This window comes from Hippoglossus stenolepis, chromosome 23 (assembly GCF_022539355.2).
Source record: "Hippoglossus stenolepis isolate QCI-W04-F060 chromosome 23, HSTE1.2, whole genome shotgun sequence".
Classification (NCBI taxonomy): Eukaryota; Metazoa; Chordata; class Actinopteri; order Pleuronectiformes; family Pleuronectidae; genus Hippoglossus; species Hippoglossus stenolepis.
In genome coordinates this window covers 9129317-9149013 of record NC_061505.1, presented here as the reverse complement: position 1 = coordinate 9149013, position 19697 = coordinate 9129317, and the positions used below count along the sequence as shown (strand labels likewise).

Here is a 19697-nt window from a genome sequence, read left to right as displayed (position 1 = left end):
CCTCCATGGCTGTGGGCAGAAGCTGATGTGGATCTGTCAATTAAAGAATTATTGCAGAAAGGTGAAATAGGAGATCTAGCAGCACGTGTAGACAGACATCTTAAGAACAGATGGAGTAACTATCAAAAATATTGACGCTGATTGTTCAAGGGATCCAGAAAGCAATAGAGTGGGATGTGGTCATACATCCCCCATGTTCAAATCTGAAGACTACCCGATGGATTTAAATATTCACTGCAGAGATAATTGCTTTATTGTGTGGTGGGTGGAAGATGGGATAAAGTTGTACTGTGCACAGATTCCTTATCTGCCCTCGTGGCATTGGTGGGGTGGTTAGTACTTTAGTTTCCTCGTCGTCCTCCAGTCCAGCAGGGGTCACTATTTGCTCTGAACTCGGAGTATCTGTTTTCCTGCCGCTGGCTCTCTTTGCTCGCTCCGAGACTCAAAGTGCGCAGAAAGGAGGAACATGTGCGCCGTGCAGCTGCTGCGGGTGTCGGTACATGAGCGGATCAGCGCTGCCGCTGAAGACTTTCTGCTGCAGGTGGAGAAAGGAGGAGGAAAGGCTCAAGTCCCGGCGATGAGAGCGATGCTCACCGAGCGGCTAACGGCGGCGGCGGAGGAGATCGTATCTGTGTTTGAGGAAACCGTGGCGGAGTACGACAGAGTGGAGCGGTCAGAGCGGGAGATCTGCCGCCAGAGGAGGCTGCTCGATGCCGTGATGCAGCCCGAAGTCCGGCTGCACAGAGCAGGTCAGTCCCTACTCACTGGAGCCGGAAAGCTAGTGGAGCTAAGCTGCTGTTTGGTAGCTAAGCTAGTGGAGCTAAGCTGCTGTGTGCTAGCTCAGCTAGTGGAGCTGAGTTGCTCTGTTCTAGCTCAGCTAGTGGAGCTGAGTTGCTCTGTTCTAGCTCAGCTAGTGGAGCTTGCTTTTCTAAGACAGACACAGGAAACATTTGTGAGTTGTGGCTCTTAAATCTATTTAATTTGAGCAGAGCAGCTCATCACTAACTGCTTCAGGAAGTTGATCTGAATTTTAACTAAATCTTTAAAAGCATTAAGACAAAGTGTAGAAGACACAAATATAAACAGTCAGGTCCAATTAAAAATCATTATTAAAGTTCAGAGAATAGAAAGTAAAAAGTAGCATGAGATAAAATAGGAGAATGAAAGTCAGTCAATGACTGAATATAAAGCCTCAGATGTGACTTAATAAAAGGCAGCGACAAACAGAAAAGACTCGATTTAAAAGAAGGAAAAGTTGTAGCAGACATGAAATATTTTCTATTTATTCTTGTGAGAAAATAAACTCAGTAAAATCTGTTTTCATGGATTTTTCCACTGACAGTTGTCATTCCCGAAACTTTTGCTTTCATTTAGCAGTTGTACTCACTGTCATATTCAACAGATAAACATTACCTGTGCTGAAAGATGATTCTCTCTGTATATTCTGCTATGAACTGCGCACAGAACAGTGCACATACAAGTACATGTAAGTACGTCGTAGGTACATCATACCTTAAAATAAAGGCTACTTATCCAGTGTAAAAAAAACACCTACATGCATGAAAGCAAACAAGAAAACACTTAACAGATATTCTACAATTTATTCAGCATGAAATAATGAACATAAATGACCATGTAATTCTGGCATTTCAGACCCAGGATTAACCTGCACACTACTGTAGCCTCACAAACTACATATCATTCTATCAAACTACAGAAGTCTGGTGTCACTGGCTCAGATTGAGCCACTCTCTTATTTCAGAAGAGAATCGATAAAGTATTGATATTGTGACATTGTTTGAGACCCAATACATCATACTTCTCTACTCCCCCTGCAGACTTCCTGCAACTGGTGGTGAGTAAAGAAGAGGCTCCCTCTGAGCAGCAGCAGTGGAGCCCCCTTGTGGACCAGGAGGACCCAGAGCCCCCCCACGTTAAAGAGGAACAGGAGGAACCGTGGACCAATCAGAAGGGAGAGCAGCTTCAACAACTGGAGGAGGCTGATATCAAGTTCACATTGACTCCCGTCGCTGTGAAGAATGAAGAAGATGAAGAGAAACCTCAGTTGACACAGCTTCATCAGAGTCAGACTGAGGAGAACAGTGCGGACTGTGGAGGACCAGAACCAGCCAGGAACTCAGGTCCTGATGGACACTTACAACCAGGTCCTGAGGACAAGACTGAAGACTCCTCTGAGACTGAAGACTCCTCTGACACTGAAGTCAGTGATGATGAGGATTGGATGGAGACCAGGGAACCTCGGTCTTGTTTAAATACAAGAAATAACAAACAGCCTCTAAGCGATATGAGATGTAAAACTGACAAGAAATCATTTAGTTGCTCTGAGTGTGGTAAAAGATTTAACCGAAAGTACAATCTAACTATACATATGAGGGTTCATACAGGAGAGAAACCCTTTAGTTGTTCTGAGTGTGATAAAAGATTTTCGCATGATTGTTACTTAAAGCGTCATGTGAGCATTCATACGGGAGAGAAACCATTTAGTTGCTCCGAGTGTGGTAAAACATTTGGACTAAAGGGCATTCTAAATATTCATATAAGGAGTCATTCAGGAGAAAAACCCTTTAGTTGCACTCTGTGTGGTCAGAAATTTAGAGCAATTGCTGGTTTAAAGAGACATATGACAAGTCATACAGGAAAGAAACCATTTAGTTGCTCTGAGTGTGGTAGAAAATGTAATGATAAGAGCAAGATAACTGAACATATGAGAATTCATACAGGAGAGAAACCATTAAGTTGCACTAAGTGTGGTAAAACATTTAGATATAAGAGCCTTCTAAATCGACATATGAGGAGTCATACAGGAGAGAAACCCTTAAGTTGCACTTAGTGTGCAAAAAATGTAACAAGACGTCCAACATTATATAAGTGACTATAACACTAATAACTTCCCAGTTTGATTTATTTAGTACATGAGCAATATAATTTTTTTCATCATATTATTTTCAGTATCATGTGCAAGATTACTTAACATTTCCACTTACTGACACTTTTGTTTTGTATGTTTTTTTCTCATGTAACTTTATTTTATTTTTGCTTCCATTTATATTTACAATTAAGCCCTGGTTCTCAATTACTCAGTATACACTTTATATTGCATTTGCCATACACTTTTATTTTCACTTATTCTTTTTTATTCTGCAAACGAGCAAAAGAATTTCCTCCAGGATTAATAGTCTTATCTTCCATTTAAATGGTTCCTATCACTGCATGATGTTTTCTCCTTCACTGTGGCAATATAATCTTTTTCTTTTTTTTTATATATATTTCTTTCTCCCCATGTTGCACCGACTTGTTTCTTGACACAAATGACTGCTTATCCGTATGTGGCTTGTGTGATGGTGCACTACAGAGGCCCCTTTAATTTGCAATCTCTTTGCACTCATGATTATAACTTATCTCTTCAATGCTGTAACCGTTGTAGGGCAGTGTTTGTCTCATTCGGGTCTTTGTCAGAGCAAGTGGGCACCTCTGAGGATGTGGTCCATGGTCTGGGGAGTCTCACCACAGGGGGCTTGGTGTTGATTCCCCTCTTTTGCCCTGGCTGTTTCCCAGTCCTCCCTGCTGAGAGTAGGCTTAGAATTTGTGCTTGGCAGGGCCTCGTTGTACAGGCCAGTCACTCTCCCTTCACATCTGCACTTGACAAAACTGAACTACTTTTCCTTCCTGGGAAAGGCTCTCCCACCGATGACCTGACTCTTACCTTTGACAACTCTGTTAGCCCCCGCCCAGACTGCTAAGAACCTGGGTGTGACACTCGACAGTCAACTCTCCCTTACTGCCAACATTATTGCAACGACCCGTTCCTGTAGATACATGCTGCACAACATCAGGAGAATATGTCCCCTTCTCACTCAGAAGGCGGCGCAGGTTCTGGTCCAGACTCTGGTCATCTCACGCCTAGACTATTGCAGCTCCCTCCTGGCAGGTCTACCTGCTAATGCCATCCGACCTCTGCAGCTCATCCAGAATGTAGCAGCTCAAGTGGTCTTTAACCTACCTAAATTCACTCACACTACTCCGCTCCTCCACTCCCTTCACTGGTTACCAGTAGCTGCCCGCATCCGTTTCAAAACAGTACTTGCGTACCCTGCTGCGAACGGATCAGGTCCAGTCTACATCCAGGACATGGTCAAACTTTACACCCCAGCCTGTTCACTACGCTCTTCATCTGCCAATCGGCTTGTTCCTCTCTCACTGCGAGCTAACCACTCAACAAAATCACGACTGTTTGCTGTCCTGGCTCCTAAATGGTGGACCGAGCTCCCCAATGTCATAAAGACAGCAGAAATCTACACATCTACCGCTGCAGACTAAAGACACATCTATTCCGATTTTACTTTCTTGATTCTTGTTCTGGGTTTGTACCCTCATGGTTGAATGCACTGATTGTAAGTTGCTTTGGATAAAAGCGTCAGCTAAGTGTAATGTAATGTAATGCAATGCACTCTATAGGTTGCTGCTGGTGTCGGATGCATGCTCTCCACTGTTTTGAAGCTTTTGTGGGATTTTAAACACACTCGCGGTACCTTGACTTTTTTGATTCAGTCAAGCATTTAAACCCATGTTGTTTGACCTGATGTAAATTCAACAATAAAAATAGTGATGTTGCATTTCCTATTTTCAAGCATTATAAATCACAGCAGGCAATGGACTTGTTTGTCATTTTTTTTATTGTGGCAATACAAATACACAGTTTACTTCGATTTCTGGCACTGTGCCTGTGCCTTCAGCACCTTGACGACGATCTTCTGCTCCTCAATCAGGAAAGCACGCTTGATCCTGTAAATAAAAGGCAAGAATGGATAAATGCATAAGCAGTTCCAAACTTGCACAAACATCTATGTGCAAATATTTTATTCATAATCTGTTTTTAATTTAAAGTTCTTGACACAGCCGCAAATACTAGCATTGCTCCAGTTTCTCAGTGGGGGTCAGGAGATGCGAAATCCTTTTACCTGTCAAGGACACACTTGGCGCACATGGAGCCTCCGTAGGCCCTGCTGACGTGCTTTTTGGTCTGGGAGAGTCTCATCCGAACCTGACATCTAACAGCCCGAATCTTCGGGACAAAGAACACGGCCGTGATCAGAACACGTTAGCAACAGTGGAAAAGCATGATTGTCTGCACGCTGACAGACAACCAACTTCTGGGTTGTAAGCTCAGTAGAAAAGTCAGCTGCTATGTTTATAACATACTAAGGAATGTATTTGGTATTTGCACTTGATTGCAGTGGATACTGTAGTAGCAATCTGTACAGGCAAACCCGAGGATGATGATTTAAGCAACCTGCTGAGAATAGAATATGATTCAATAAAATTTCAGAATGCAACATCAGTTGCACCAAGACTTTACCCTGTTACTAAATCCATCCACGTAATTAAAGTGCCCATATTTTACACATTTCTGGGATTTAATTTGAGGTACTGGTACCCCTAAAATGATATATCAGTGGATTAAGTCGAAAAAACTGCTGCAATGTGTATTTCCATGTCCCCTCCTCTGCCTCTCTGGCGCTGCAGAAAGAACAGGCTGTTTGCGCCTGCCTCATTAATTATTTATGAGCACTCCTCCATTGGCTGACTGCACTTTGAGTGCCACGCTACCAGGCCTATCACAGTTCTCATTCTGGTGCATTGACGATCTCTCTGGTAAACACAGCTGAAAGACATGTTATTCTTGGATACAGCTGTAGAAGACCAGCCACATATTCATGGTCGGTTACAACAGGATGTTTCTGAATGGTAAGTTGCACCGTCCTCATGTTTGTTCAAGTTTTAGCAGGACAGTCGGCCAATGTAGGAGTAACATCCCGAGTTTCAGTACGGAGTTTCACTACGGAGTAATGTCTACGTTACTCTGTACTGCTGCATGTAGAGCATGCAGTGAGCAGTTTGGAACAGCTGTATCCTTGACAAGTTGCTGTAGGTTGAGCGTCTGTGGTGAAATGAGCCGAGCGAACCGACACGACACGTCAGGAGAAATAAAAACGTATCCACTGGTCTCAAACAGTAACTTTCTTAGGATGAATGTTCACGGACACGTTCTCTTCCTTGCATCCCTCCACGCTGCAGTGTTTCTTCAGTGCTGTTTGTTGTGGTTAGCCTGTGGTAGCTAACAAGCTGCTAGCTCAACAACATGTCTGCTTGGTGTCGCGTTCAGTGTGGAGGGGGGGGTGCTGAGTGCGGAGCTTATATACAGTCTATGGTTTGGAGGCTGGACTGGTACCGGCTGGGTGGGGCTGAGAGAAGAGTGCGATTCCATGATGACATCATACGGAGAGGAAGTACGAAACACGACGTTTCAATAACATATTTCTTAGAATGGACTGAGTGAAAAAGTCTGCGGAGTGACTGCTTTCATACATTGAGGGTACTTACTGACCCCCTTCAAGTCTTTATGGATAGTAAAAGCCCAGAAAATGAATTTGACACAACATGGGCCCTTTAATACTGTTTTGACTCAAAAAAACATGTTTCTTCTGTCGGTGTATAGCTTTGATTTCAGATATGGAAACAAATTAATAACTTGGGGTGGCTGTGGCTTAGTGGTGGAGCGGTCGTCCTCCAACCAGAAGGTCGGTAGATGGATTCTCCTAAATGGCCCCTCCATAGATGTTGAATCCACTAATTGTAAGTTGCTCTTGATAAAAGCGTCCACTGACATGTAATGTAAAATAGAACTTAACTTCTTATCCTTGTTTTTTTTCTCTCCAGTAACTTTGACAATGTACATGCATGAGAATTACTTCAGACCCAAGTGTAAAAATAAACGAATTTTGATTGTATTACAAAAAGCCACAAGTCCCTCCTTACTTACTCTTTTTTGGCAAGAGCGTGTGAATCAGCATTACAACATTTCAGTCTCTGAAATGACAACAGTTGACAAACACTGATAGGATAAGCAGATCATAAAGCAATGTTTTGAGGCTAATTGAGCGGCTTTGCTTTCCACAACAGCACATTGAATAATCCAAAAGCAACAGAAGACATCGCATAGATTCATCCTGCATCTGATATATATATAAATATAGATATATATATATATTACTTTTACTTCAGGGTTAGGTATTTGTTGCCTATACTTTAGTAATTGTTTAACATGTACTCTTGACAGACTATTTCTACTGTGTAGTATTAGTACTTTAGTTTCCTCGTCGTCCTCCAGGGGTCACTGTTGGCTCTGAACTCGGAGTATCTGTTTTCCTGCTGCTGGCTCTCTTTGCTCGCTCCGAGACTCAAAGTGCGCAGAAAGGAGGAACATGTGCGCCGTGCAGCTGCTGCGGGTGTCGGTACACGAGCGGATCAGCGCTGCCGCTGAAGACTTTCTGCTGCAGGTGGAGAAAGGAGGAGGAAAGGCTCAAGTCCCGGCGATGAGAGCGATGCTCACCGAGCGGCTAACGGCGGCGGCGGAGGAGATCGTATCTGTGTTTGAGGAAACCGTGGTGGAGTACGAAAACAGAGTGGAGCGGTCAGAGCGGGAGATCTGCCGCCAGAGGAGGCTGCTCGATGCCGTGATGCAGCCCGAAGTCCGGCTGCACAGAGCAGGTCAGTCCCTACTCACTGGAGCCGGAAAGCTAGTGGAGCTAAGCTGCTGTTTGGTAGCTAAGCTAGTGGAGCTAAGCTGCTGTGTGCTACCTAAACTAGTGGAGCTAAGCTGCTCTGTGCTACCTCAGCTAGTGGAGCTAAGCTGCTGTGAGCTAGCTAAGCTAGTGGAGCTAAGCTGCTGTGTGCTAGCTCAGCTAGTGGAGCTAAGCTGCTCTGTGCTAGCTAAGCTAAGACAGACACAGGAAACATTTGTGAGTTGTGGCTCTAAAATCTATTTAATGTGAGCAGAGCAGCTCATCACTAACTGCTTCAGGAAGTTGATCTGAAGTTTAACTAAATCTTTAAAAGCATTAACACAAAGTGTAGAAGACACAAATATAAAGTCAGGTCCAATTAAAAATCCTTATTACAGTTCAAAGAATAGAAAATAAGAAATAGCATGAGATAAAATAGGAGAATGAAAGTCAGTCAGTGACTGAATATAAAGCCTCAGATGTGACTGAATAAAAGGCAGCGACAAACAGAAAAGACTTGATTTAAAAGTTGTAACAGACATGAAATATTTTCTATTTATTCTTGTGAGAAAATAAACTCAGTAAAATCTGTTTTCATGGATTTTCCACTGACAGTTGTTGATGTGAAATCTTTTAATTTTGCAACAACATTGACATAATTGTCTGTGTGAAACGACCGAGTCATTCCCGAAACTTCTGTTTTCATTTAGCAGTTGTACTCACTGTCATATTCAACAGATAAACATTACCTGTGCTGAAAGATGATTCTCTCTGTATATTCTGCTATGAACTGCGCACAGAACAGTGCACATACAAGTACATGTAAGTATGTCGTAAGTACATCATACCTTAAAATGAAGGCTACTTATCCAGTGTAAAAAAAACACCTACATGCATGAAAGCAAACAAGAAAACACTTAACAGATATTCTACAATTTATTCAGCATGAAATAATGAACATAAATGACCATGTAATTCTGGCATTTCAAACCCAGGATTAACCTGCACACTACTGTAGCCTCACAAACTACATATCATTCTATCAAACTACAGAAGTCTGGTGTCACTGGCTCAGACAGAGCCACTCTTATTTAAGAAAAGAATTGATAAAGTATTGGTTTCGAAACAAAAATTGTTGGAATTGTGACACTGTTTGAGACCAAAAAACATACCTCTCTACTCCCCCTGCAGACTTCCTGCAACTGGTGAGTAAAGAAGAGGCTCCCTCTGAGCAGCAGCGGTGGAGCCCCCTTGTGGACCAAGAGGACCCAGAGCCCCCCCACATTAAAGAGGAACAGGAGGAACCGTGGACCAATCAGAAGGGAGAGCCGCTTCAACAACTGGAGGAGGCTGATATCAAGTTCACATTGACTCCTGTCGCTGTGAAGAATGAAGAAGAGAAACCTCAGTTGACACAGCTTCATCAGAGTCAGACTGAGGAGAACAGTGTGGACTGTGGAGGACCAGAACCAGCCAGGAACTCAGGTCCTGATGGACATTTACAACCAGGTCCTGAGGACAAGACTGAAGACTCTTCTGAGACTGAAGTCAGTGATGATGATTGGATGGAGACCAGGGAACCTCGGTCTGGTTTAAATACAAGAAATAACAAACAGCCTCTAAGTGATATGAGATGTAAAACTGATAAGAAATCATTTAGTTGCTCTGAGTGTGGTAAAAGATTTAGACATGAGACCTGTCTCACGAGACATATGACAATTCATACAGGAGAGAAACCATTTAGTTGCTCTGAGTGTGGTAAAAGATTTAGACATGAGACCTATCTAACTAGACATATGACAATTCATACAGGAGAGAAACCATTTAGTTGCATTGAGTGTGGTAAAAGATTCAGACTAAACGGCAGTCTAACTTCACACATGAGAAGTCATACAGGAGATAAACCATTTAGTTGCTCTAAGTGTGATAAAAGATTTTCGCATAGTTGTCACTTAAAGCGTCATGTGAGCGTTCATACTGGAGAGAAACCATTTTGTTGCTCCGAGTGTGGTAAAACATTTCGACTAAAGGGCTTTCTAACTGAACATATGAGAAGTCATACAGGAGAGAAACCATTTAGTTGCTCTGAGTGTGCTAAAAGATTTGGTAATAAGGGCGATCTTACTGTACATAGTAGAATTCATACAGGAGAGAAACCATTTAGTTGCTCTGAGTGTGCTAAAAGATTTAGTCATAAGGGTGCTCTTACTGTACATAGTAGAACTCATACAGGAGAGAAACCATTTAGTTGCTCTGATTGTGCTAAAAGATTTAATAATAAGGGCGATCTTACTGTACATAGTAGAATTCATACAGGAGAGAAACCATTTCGTTGCTCTGAGTGTGCTAAAAGATTTAGTAATAAGGGCGATCTTACTGTACATAGTAGAACTCATACAGGAGAGAAACCATTTAGTTGCACTCAGTGTGGTAAAACATTTGGCAAAAGTGGCTCATTAACTGTACATATGAGAAGTCATAAGGGCGCTCTTACTGTACATAGTAGAATTCATACAGGAGAGAAACCATTTAGTTGCTCTCAGTGGTAAAAGATTTATAGGAAACTTTGAGTTAAAGAAGCATGTGACAATTCATACAGGAGAGAAACCATTTAGTTGCACTCAGTGTGGTAAAACATTTAGCCAAAGTGGCAAATTAACTCATCATATGAGGAGTCAGACAGGAGAGAAACCATTTAGTTGCACTCAGTGTGGTCAAAGTTTTTGAGGAGACATTAGAGGTGCCATCATTTCTTGATTCTTTGATGCATCATGATGCGGACTTGGGCGACTTCATCTATGCAGTGACTGAACGTAATTGATATAAGTTTACCGCTACGTTCGTTGTTTTAACAATGTCCTTCCTAAGGTTGGGAACCCAAACTCATTTCCTACGTTGTAGCAGTAACGGGCCCGAGCACGCGCACTTTGAAGCCTGTTGCGGTTAGTGGAGAGAGCGATCATTGACCAAGCGCACGTCTCCGCGTTGCATGCGTTTTGCGCACTGCGGCAAGGATAAACGCTTCACTTCCTGCGTCAGTCACGCGATGTCGATCCTTGCCTGCTAATTGCTCATTGCGGTCCACGCTATCAATTGCACATCACACTGTGAACATTTTATGTAAATCAAATGATAGTTGTAAAACAAAGCTTACTTCCTGTTGCCAGTAGGTGGCGCCATCACTATTATTAGGTACAGACTAATCGATCTGTTCAAGTAGGGACTCTGATGTAGCGTGAGCAATTTTGTGTCAATTGGACAATGTTACAACAACTTAATTATCACACTGATCAGTAGGTGGCGCTATGACCATGAACTAATATTAATATATGGAGCTGTTCAGGTCAGGATTGTGATTATAGGTCAGCATTTGGGGGCCGGTTGGATTATGCAGAGTGAAAGTCCTTCCTGTTTCATGGCGAATCAGTAGGCGGCGCTATGACACTGAGGAAATATTGACACATAGAGCTGTTCAGGCTTGGACTCTGATCATGAGACAGAAGTTTGGTGGTGATAGGACAATGCACAGTTGAGTTATGACAACATCGTCTCCTTTGGCAAAGGATGAACCTTCGCCGCACCTCAATGTTTACACGGTTTGAGGAAATGTCACAATTCTGACCATGATCCAATGACTTGACTGAGCTCTTTTGAGCTGTATATTGTAAAGCAGCCAAGAGCAGTGCATCAAAGTATAAAACATGTCACTTCCTGTAGCCAGCAGGTGGCGCTGTGATTTTAAGTCATGATTTCTGTGTAGATGTCATCAGGCCCGGACTCTTGTCTTACATGTCTAGTTTGGACTTGATTGGACCAAATATGTCCGAGATACAGAACCTCATGTTTTGATGGCGTGTAATCAAACTTCGATGCCACGCCACGGTCACACCGTGTGATGAAATCAAATATACCGAGTCAGTTTATATCTCCATCTTGTTGAGATGACATTCCCAGAAGTTGATCTGATGAAAGCCCAAGGACAAGTTCATCAGAGTAAAAATGTGGAAAATGGCCTCTAAAGTCAAAATGGCGGGCTTCCTGTTTGGTCTAGCATATCTAGCCAAGAGACTTATTTATTTGTTTGTTATGAAAAGACACATGTCCCTATCGATTTTTGTACATGTCGGCCAATCGTAGTGCCGGGGCTGCACTTTAGGGCGCGCTAGTCAGTTATTTTGCCACGCCCATTCCTTAAAACCATCTGAATGTCTGCAGGGGGGGGGGGCTGTTGTTACACAAATGTAGTTTGAGTGAGATACAACCATGAACACTGAAGTTACAGCAATTTCGTGTGTCATGGCGAGTTGATGAACTTTGACGCCACGCCACTATTATGGTGTTTGACGAAAAGTCCCAGTAATCTTATGCCTTCATTATCAATGTCTTGAGACCCTTTTGACACAGTTTGACATGGTTTCTGGCAGTGGGTGAGAAGGAATACCTCCAAGTGTAAGATGTTCAAAAAACAAGACTTCCTGTTGCCATCAGGGGGCGCTGTGATTTTAAGTCATGATTTCTGTGTAGATGTCATCAGGCCGGGACTCTTGTCTTACATGTCTAGTTTGGACTCGATTGGACCATGTATGTCTGAGATACAGAACCTCGTGTTTTGATGGCGTGTAATCAAACTTTGATGCCACGGTCACACCGTGTGACGAAAAATCAATCTTTGAGATAGTTTTTATCTCCAACTTGTTTAGATGACACTCATCTCAATTTGAAGTTGATCTGATGAAAGCCCTGGGACAAGTTCGTCAAAGTAAAAATGTGAAAAATGGCCACTAAATGCAAAATGGTGTGCTTCCTTGAGACTTTTTTGTTTGTCTGGTCATGATACACCTGGGCTACGATTTTTGTGAAGATCGGTCAAAGGGAAACCTAGGGGCTGCGTTCCAGGTGGCGCTGTTGAGCCATTTTGCCACGCCCATTTCAAATGACTCCAGAATATGTAAATTTTCACCACTTTCTAATTTTCTGCAGAGTTTGGTAAGAATTTGAGCATGTTAAAGCCCTCAAAAAGCCAATTCATTTGGCATAGAATAATAAGAATAATCCTTACAATTTCAATAGGGCCTCCCACCATCGGTGCTCGGGCCCTAATTAGATCCGAATCCAAAATGCCATGTACTGGGTACCCGTTAAATCTTTTGGATTATTTCCGTCATGTTTATCGGTTCCTAAACTGCAAGGATGCCATATGTATCTGCCAGGACGTGTCTGGTGGAGGTCCCTACCACCAGACATTTGAAACATTGACTCTCTCTCCATTTTAAAATCTCATCTAAAAACTCATCATTTTAAACAGGCATATTCCATTTGATTGTCTTCCATTTTGCAAACTACACGCTTTATTCACTGTTAATTTTATTTATTTTATTGATGTTTTTGATACATTGTTTTTTTATGTTTTTATCTCTGCTGTGTAAGATGACCTTGAGTGCTCTGAAACGCTAGAAATAAAATGTTGTCTTGTAAAAATAAAACAATGTATTTTATGTATTATGAATGCATGTGAAAAAACTGGTTCTCCAAAGAAGAGGAGCAACATCCCAACCAGCCCAGACCCTCATCAGTTTGCCTTCAGAACCAACAGATTATCAGTTTATACACCTCTGGCGGAAAATATCACCTACGTCAGAATGGATACTGGACTTCCTCACAAACAGACCCCCAGGGCTGTGTACTCAGCCCCCTCCCGTTCACACTGTACACCCATGAAAATTCATATCGAGAGGAAATCAATGAATCAATATATATATATATATATATATATTACTTTTACTTCAGGATTAGGTAATTGTTGCCTATGCTTTAGTACTTGTTTAACATGTACTCTTGACAGACTATTTCTACTGTGTAGTATTAGTACTTTAGTTTCCTCGTCGTCCTCCAGTCCAGCAGGGGTCACTGTTGGCTCTGAACTCGGTGTCTTTGTTTACTTGCTGCTGGCTCTCTTTCCTCGCTCCGAGACTCAAAGTGCGCAGAAAGGAGGAACATGTGCGCCGTGCAGCTGCTGCGGGTGTCGGTACATGAGCGGATCAGCGCTGCCGCTGAAGACTTTCTGCTGCAGGTGGAGAAAGGAGAAGAAACGGCTCAAGTCCCGGCGATGAGAGCGATGCTCACCGAGCGGCTAACGGCGGCGGCGGAGGAGATCGTATCTGTGTTTGAGGAAACCGTGGCGGAGTACGAAGACAGAGTGGAGCGGTCAGAGCGGGAGATCTGCCGCCAGAGGAGGCTGCTCGATGCCGTGATGAAGCCCGAAGTCCGGCTGCACAGAGCAGGTCAGTCCCTGCTCCCTGGAGCCGGAAAGCTAGCGGAGCTAGTTGAGCTAAGCTGCTCTGTTCTAGCTCAGCTAGTGGAGCTTGCTTTTCTAAGACAGACACAGGAAACATTTGTGAGTTGTGGCTCTAAAATCTATTTAATGTGAGCAGAGCAGCTCATCACTAACTGCTTCAAGAAGTTGATCTGAAGTTTAACTAAATCTTTAAAAGCATTAAGACAAAGTGTAGAAGACACAAATATAAACGTCAGGTATAAATGTCAGGTCCAATTAAAAATCCTTATTACAGTTCAAAGAATAGAAAATAAGAAATAGCATGAGATAAAATAGGAGAATGAAAGTCAGTCAGTGACTGAATATAAAGCCTCAGATGTGACTGAATAAAAGGCAGCGACAAACAGAAAAGACTTGATTTAAAAGTTGTAACAGACATGAAATATTTTCTATTTATTCTTGTGAGAAAATAAACGCAGTAAAATCTGTTTTCATGGATTTTCCACTGACAGTTGTTGATGTGAAATCTTTTAATTTTGCAACAACATTGACATAATTGTCTGCGTGAAACGACCGAGTCATTCCCGAAACTTCTGTTTTCATTTAGCAGTTGCACACTACTGTAGCCTCACAAACTACATATCATTCTATCAAACTACAGAAGTCTGGTGCCACTGGCTCAGATGGAGCCACTCTCTTATTTAAGAAAATAATCGATAAAGTATTGGTGTAGAAACAAAAATTGTTGGAATTGTGACACTGTTTGAGACCAAACAACATCATACCTCTCGACTCCCCCTGCAGACTTCCTGCAACTGGTGAGTAAAGAAGAGGCTCCCTCTGAGCAGCAGCAGTGGAGCCCCCTTGTGGACCAGGAGGACCCAGAGCCCCCCCACATTAAAGAGGAACAGGAGGAACCGTGGACCAATCAGAAGGGAGAGCAGCTTCAACAACTGGAGGAGGCTGATATCAAGTTCACATTGACTCCTGTCGCTGTGAAGAATGAAGAAGATGAAGAGAAACCTCAGTTGTCACAGCTTCATCAGAGTCAGACTGAGGAGAACAGTGCGGACTGTGGAGGACCAGAACCAGCCAGGAACTCAGGTCCTGATGGACATTTACAACCAGGTCCTGAGGACAAGACTGAAGAATCTTCTGAGACTGAAGACTCGTCTGAGACTGAAGTCAGTGATGTTGATGATTGGATGGAGACCAGGGAACCTCGGTCTGGTTTAAATACAAGAAATAACAAACATTCTCTAAGTGATATGAGATGTAAAACTGACAAGAAATCATTTAGTTGCTCTGAGTGTGGTAAAAGATTTAACCGAAAGTACAATCTGAATACACACATGAGGGTTCATACAGGAGAGAAACCCTTTAGTTGTTCTGAGTGTGGTAACAGATTTAGAAATAAGGCACATCTAACTATACATATGAGAAGTCATACAGAAAAGAAACCCTTTAGTTGCTCTGAGTGTGATAAAATATTTAACCATCAGGCCGAATTAAAGATGCATATGAAGAGTCATACAGAAGAGAAACCCTTTAGTTGCTCTGAGTGTGGTAAAAGATTTATACATGAGACCGATCTAACTATGCATATTAAGAGTCATACAGAAGAGAAACCCTTTAGTTGCTCTCAGTGTGATAAAAGATTTTCGCTGAATGCTCACTTAAAGCGTCACGTGAGCATTCATACTGGAGAGAAACCATTTAGTTGCTCCGAGTGTGGTAAAACATTTAGACTAAAGGGCCTTCTAACTGAACATATGAGAAGTCATACAGGAGAGAAACCATTTACTTGCACTCAGTGTGGTAAAACCTTTCGTCATAGGGGCTTTCTAAATATTCATATAAGGAGTCATTCAGGAGAAAAATCCTTTAGTTGCACTCTGTGTGGTCATACATTTAGAGAAATGTCTGGTTTAAAGAGACATATGACAAGTCATACAGGAGAGAAACCATTTAGTTGCTCTGAGTGTGGTAGAAAATGTAATGATAAGAGCAAGATAACTGAACATATGAGAATTCATACAGGAGAGAAACCATTGAGTTGCACTAAGTGTGGTAAAGCATTTAGATATAAGAGACTTTTAAATCAACACATGAAGAGTCATACAGGAGTGAAACCCTTAAGTTGCACTTAGTGTGCAAAAAATTTAACAATACGTCCAACATTATATATATATGTATATATATCATTCATCCGTTTCTCAAGTCACTCTAACACTAATAAGTTCCCAGTTTGATTTATATAGTACATAGGGTATTATTATTATACATATTATTGGTACATATTATTTTCAGTATCATCTGCAAGATTTCCACTTACTGACACATTTGTTTCGTATGTTTCTTTCTCATGTAACTTTGTTATTTTATTTTTGTTTCCATTTATATTTACAATTAAGCCCTGGTTCTCAATAACTCAGTATACACTTTATATTGCATTTGCAATACACTTTTATTTTCACGTATTCTTTTTTTATTCTGCAAACTAGCAAAAGAATTTCCTCCAGGATTAATAGTCTTATCTTCCATTTAAATGGTTCCTATCACTGCATGATGTTTTCTCCTTCACTGTGGCAATATAATCTTTTTCTTTTTTAATATATTTCTTTCTCCCCATGTTGCACCGACTTGTTTCTTGACACAAATGACTGCTTATTCGTATGTGGCTTGTGTGATGGTGCACTACAGAGGCCCCTTTAATTTGCAATCTCTTTGCACTCATGATTATAACTTATCTCTTCAATGCTGTAACCGTTGTAGGGCAGTGTTTGTCTCATTCAGGTCTTTGTCAGAGCAAGTGGGCACCTCTGAGGATGTGGTCCATGGTCTGGGGAGTCTCACCACAGGGGGCTTGGTGTTGATTCCCCTCTTTGCCCTGGCTGTTTCCCAGTCCTCCCTGCTGAGAGTAGGCTTAGAATTTGTGCTTGGCAGGGCCTCGTTGTACAGGCCAGTCACTCTCCCTTCACATCTGCACTTGACAAAACTGAACTACTTTTCCTTCCTGGGAAAGGCACTCCCACCGATGACCTGACTCTTACCTTTGACAACTCTGTTAGCCCCCGCCCAGACTGCTAAGAGCCTGGGTGTGACACTCGACAGTCAACTCTCCCTTACTGCCAACATTATTGCAACGACCCGTTCCTGTAGATACATGCTGCACAACATCAGGAGAATATGTCCCCTTCTCACTCAGAAGGCGGCGCAGGTTCTGCTCCAGACTCTGGTCATCTCACGCCTAGACTATTGCAGCTCCCTCTTGGCAGGTCTACCTGCTAATGCCATCCGACCTTTGCAGCTCATCCAGAATGTAGCAGCTCAAGTGGTCTTTAACCTACCTAAATTCACTCACACTACTCCGCTCCTCCACTCCCTTCACTGGAAACAAATTAATAACTTGGGGCGGCTGTGGCTTAGTGGTCGTCCTCCAACCAGAAGATCGGTAGATGGATTCTCCTAAATGGCCCCTCCATAGATGTTGAATCCACTAATTGTAAGTTGCTCTTGATAAAAGCGTCCGCTGACCTGTAATGTAAAATAGAACTTAACTGATATAAGGTTACCGCTACGTTTGTTGTTTTAACAATGTTCTGCCTAACGCCGGGTTTACACAGGACGCGGAAGCGCAGCGCCGCGCCATTCTCAAGTGCGCAGCCACCTGGCTGTTCACACCGGACGCGCATTTCTCCGCGCCGGTCAGCCCGCGATTCTGCTTTCTCCGCTTGTTGTTGTACCCGTTGAATGTAGGGGTTCGGGGGTAAATGATTGTCTTCATAGCCCCCCCCCGCCACCCCTCTCTTTCTCTCTCTGTCTATCTGCTTGTGTGCTTGTAGTGGATGGGCAGAGGGGGACATTTAATTATGTGATTGGGAAAATTAAAACTCCAGGACAACAGAAGGGGAATACAAAGTATGGGATGCATATTTGATAATTTATATCAAATAAAATATGTCATTTATATCGTTTAAAATCATTTTTCAGTGTGTTTCCTGGCGTCTCTGCGGCAGCGAAAAAATAGACTCGGCCGAAACCAACGGTGCAGGCGCAACGCGCGCTCGCGCGCCGCATCGGGCCTATGTGAGCGGCACAATTGTGCAACAGGGGGCGGAAAGGAGGCGCCTGGCTTTCCTTGGGCGTAAGGTTGGGAACCCAAACTCATTTCCAAATTAGATCCGAATCCAAAATGCCATGTACTGGGTACCCGTTAAATCTTTTGGATTATTTCCGTCCTGTTTATCGGTTCCTAAACTGCAAGGATGCCATATGTATCTGCCAGGACGTGTCTGGTGGAGGTCCCTACCACCAGACATTTGAAACATTGACTCTCTCCATTTTAAAAACTCATTTTAAACAGGCATATTCCATTTGATTGTCTTCCATTTTGCAAACTACACGCTTTATTCACTGTTAATTTTATTTATTTTATTGATGTTTTTGATACATTGTTTTTATCTCTGCTGTGTAAGGTGACCTTGAGTGCTCTGAAACGCTAGAAATAAAATGTTGTCTTGTTAAAATAAAACAATGTATTTTATGTATTATGAATGCAAAGAAGAGGAGCAACATCCCAACCAGCCCAGACCCACATCAGTTTGCCTTCAGAACCAACAGATCCACAGATGATGCCATCTCCACTCAGTTTATACACCTCTGGGGAAAATATCACCTACATCAGAATGGATACTGACTTCCTCACAAACAGGCCCCCTCCTGTTCACACTGTACACCCATGAAAATTCATATCGAGAGGAAATCAATTTGTCAAGTTGTTTCAATGAATAAATTAAAAAACATGTCAAAATTGAGTTAAACAACTATAATTGGTCCATATTTTGACAAATTGTGGTGCTAAACCCGCACTTAAAAGTCACTCAGTGTAGATCTATTGTTTGAGTAGGACACATTATCAGAACAGAGAGAAATGCCATTTATTTCACCTAAAAGTAAGACTGAAATGAACTTATCTCATTATAGTAGACATTGATCCTGTCCAGCTGCAGGTCACTGTCTGCATGGTATGTTCCACTTACGCTTTTTTGCATTGTGCTACCGTTAAGTAGCGGTTTTAATGAATTAACATATCCTCATTTAATCCCAGCGGTAACGTTCAGACGGATTTTAATTGGTTACTACAACATCTGATAAACTTACAATGGATGGACTGAATGATTTCAATGAAAAATTTTAAACATGTTAAAATGGCTTTAATTCGTCCACATTTCTACAAATTGTGGTGCAGAGAACACTGTGCTGCTTAACGTGAGCAAAACCAAGGAGCTGATTTATGACTTCAGGAAAAAAGAGGAAAAGACATACAACCCTGTTTACATCAGTGGAGCTGAGGTGGCGTAATATCACAGAGTCTGTCACTGTCATCCCACATCTCCACTCTGGAATATTCAGACAAGAATCATGCAACAAGTTGAGCTGGAACCAAAGAATTAAGACTTGAACCGTCTGTAGTTCTTTTCAAAAGGGCACATCCCTAATATTACATTACTTTACATTTCATTTAGCCTGCGTTTTTATCCAAAGCGATTTACAATAAGTGCATTCAACCATGAGCGTACAAACCCAGAACAATGAGAATCACGTTAGTACAATTTGCTTCAAAAAAGCCAAACTACTAAGTGCTACATGTAAGTACAATTTTTCAATCCAAGGTGTAGTTGGTAGAGATGTGTCTTTAATCTGCGGCGGAAGAGGTGTAAACCTCTCAAACACTTGAGTGAAACAAAATCTTAGCTCATACAATTCAAGGTAAGAACAAACAGTATAAACAAGCAATCTAGTTAACCTCATACTACAGATGCAGTAGTATTCTAGCA

At 42.2% G+C, this 19697-nt stretch overlaps 3 protein-coding genes and 1 long non-coding RNA gene across 4 annotated transcripts; 3 read left to right on the top strand and 1 right to left on the bottom strand.

The window, feature by feature from the left end:
• The first annotated feature begins 398 nt into the window (after positions 1-398).
• Positions 399-3889, top strand: LOC118102644 (zinc finger protein with KRAB and SCAN domains 8). Its single transcript, XM_035148979.2, has 2 exons — positions 399-749; positions 1839-3889. Exons 1-2 carry the CDS (start codon positions 467-469, stop codon positions 2849-2851), a joined length of 1296 nt encoding a protein of 431 aa, XP_035004870.2. The 5' UTR covers positions 399-466; the 3' UTR covers positions 2852-3889.
• Positions 3890-4677: 788 nt separating this feature from the next.
• Positions 4678-5065, bottom strand: LOC118102645. The gene is made up of 2 exons (XR_004694724.2): positions 4980-5065; positions 4678-4803 (listed from the first exon to the last, which is right to left on the bottom strand). It is a non-coding gene; the product is annotated as an uncharacterized LOC118102645 (long non-coding RNA).
• A 2159-nt stretch (positions 5066-7224) lies between these two features.
• LOC118102642 (gastrula zinc finger protein XlCGF57.1-like) lies at positions 7225-10267 on the top strand. Its single transcript, XM_035148976.2, has 2 exons — positions 7225-7569; positions 8775-10267. The coding sequence occupies exons 1-2, from the start codon at positions 7284-7286 to the stop codon at positions 10130-10132; spliced, it is 1644 nt and encodes a 547-aa protein (XP_035004867.2). The 5' UTR covers positions 7225-7283; the 3' UTR covers positions 10133-10267.
• A 2909-nt stretch (positions 10268-13176) lies between these two features.
• On the top strand, positions 13177-16699 carry LOC118102643 (zinc finger protein OZF-like). The gene is made up of 2 exons (XM_035148977.2): positions 13177-13864; positions 14662-16699. Exons 1-2 carry the CDS (start codon positions 13579-13581, stop codon positions 16005-16007), a joined length of 1632 nt encoding a protein of 543 aa, XP_035004868.1. The 5' UTR covers positions 13177-13578; the 3' UTR covers positions 16008-16699.
• Positions 16700-19697: the final 2998 nt, after the last annotated feature.

Coding starts and splice junctions, on each gene's coding strand:
- LOC118102644 (XM_035148979.2), top strand. CDS start 467: ATGTGCGCCGTGCAGCTGCTGCGGGTGTCGGTACATGAGCGGATCAGC. Junction 750..1,838: donor AGTCCGGCTGCACAGAGCAG/GTCAGTCCCTAC, acceptor CTCCCCCTGCAG/ACTTCCTGCAACTGGTGGTG.
- LOC118102643 (XM_035148977.2), top strand. CDS start 13,579: ATGTGCGCCGTGCAGCTGCTGCGGGTGTCGGTACATGAGCGGATCAGC. Junction 13,865..14,661: donor AGTCCGGCTGCACAGAGCAG/GTCAGTCCCTGC, acceptor CTCCCCCTGCAG/ACTTCCTGCAACTGGTGAGT.
- LOC118102642 (XM_035148976.2), top strand. CDS start 7,284: ATGTGCGCCGTGCAGCTGCTGCGGGTGTCGGTACACGAGCGGATCAGC. Junction 7,570..8,774: donor AGTCCGGCTGCACAGAGCAG/GTCAGTCCCTAC, acceptor CTCCCCCTGCAG/ACTTCCTGCAACTGGTGAGT.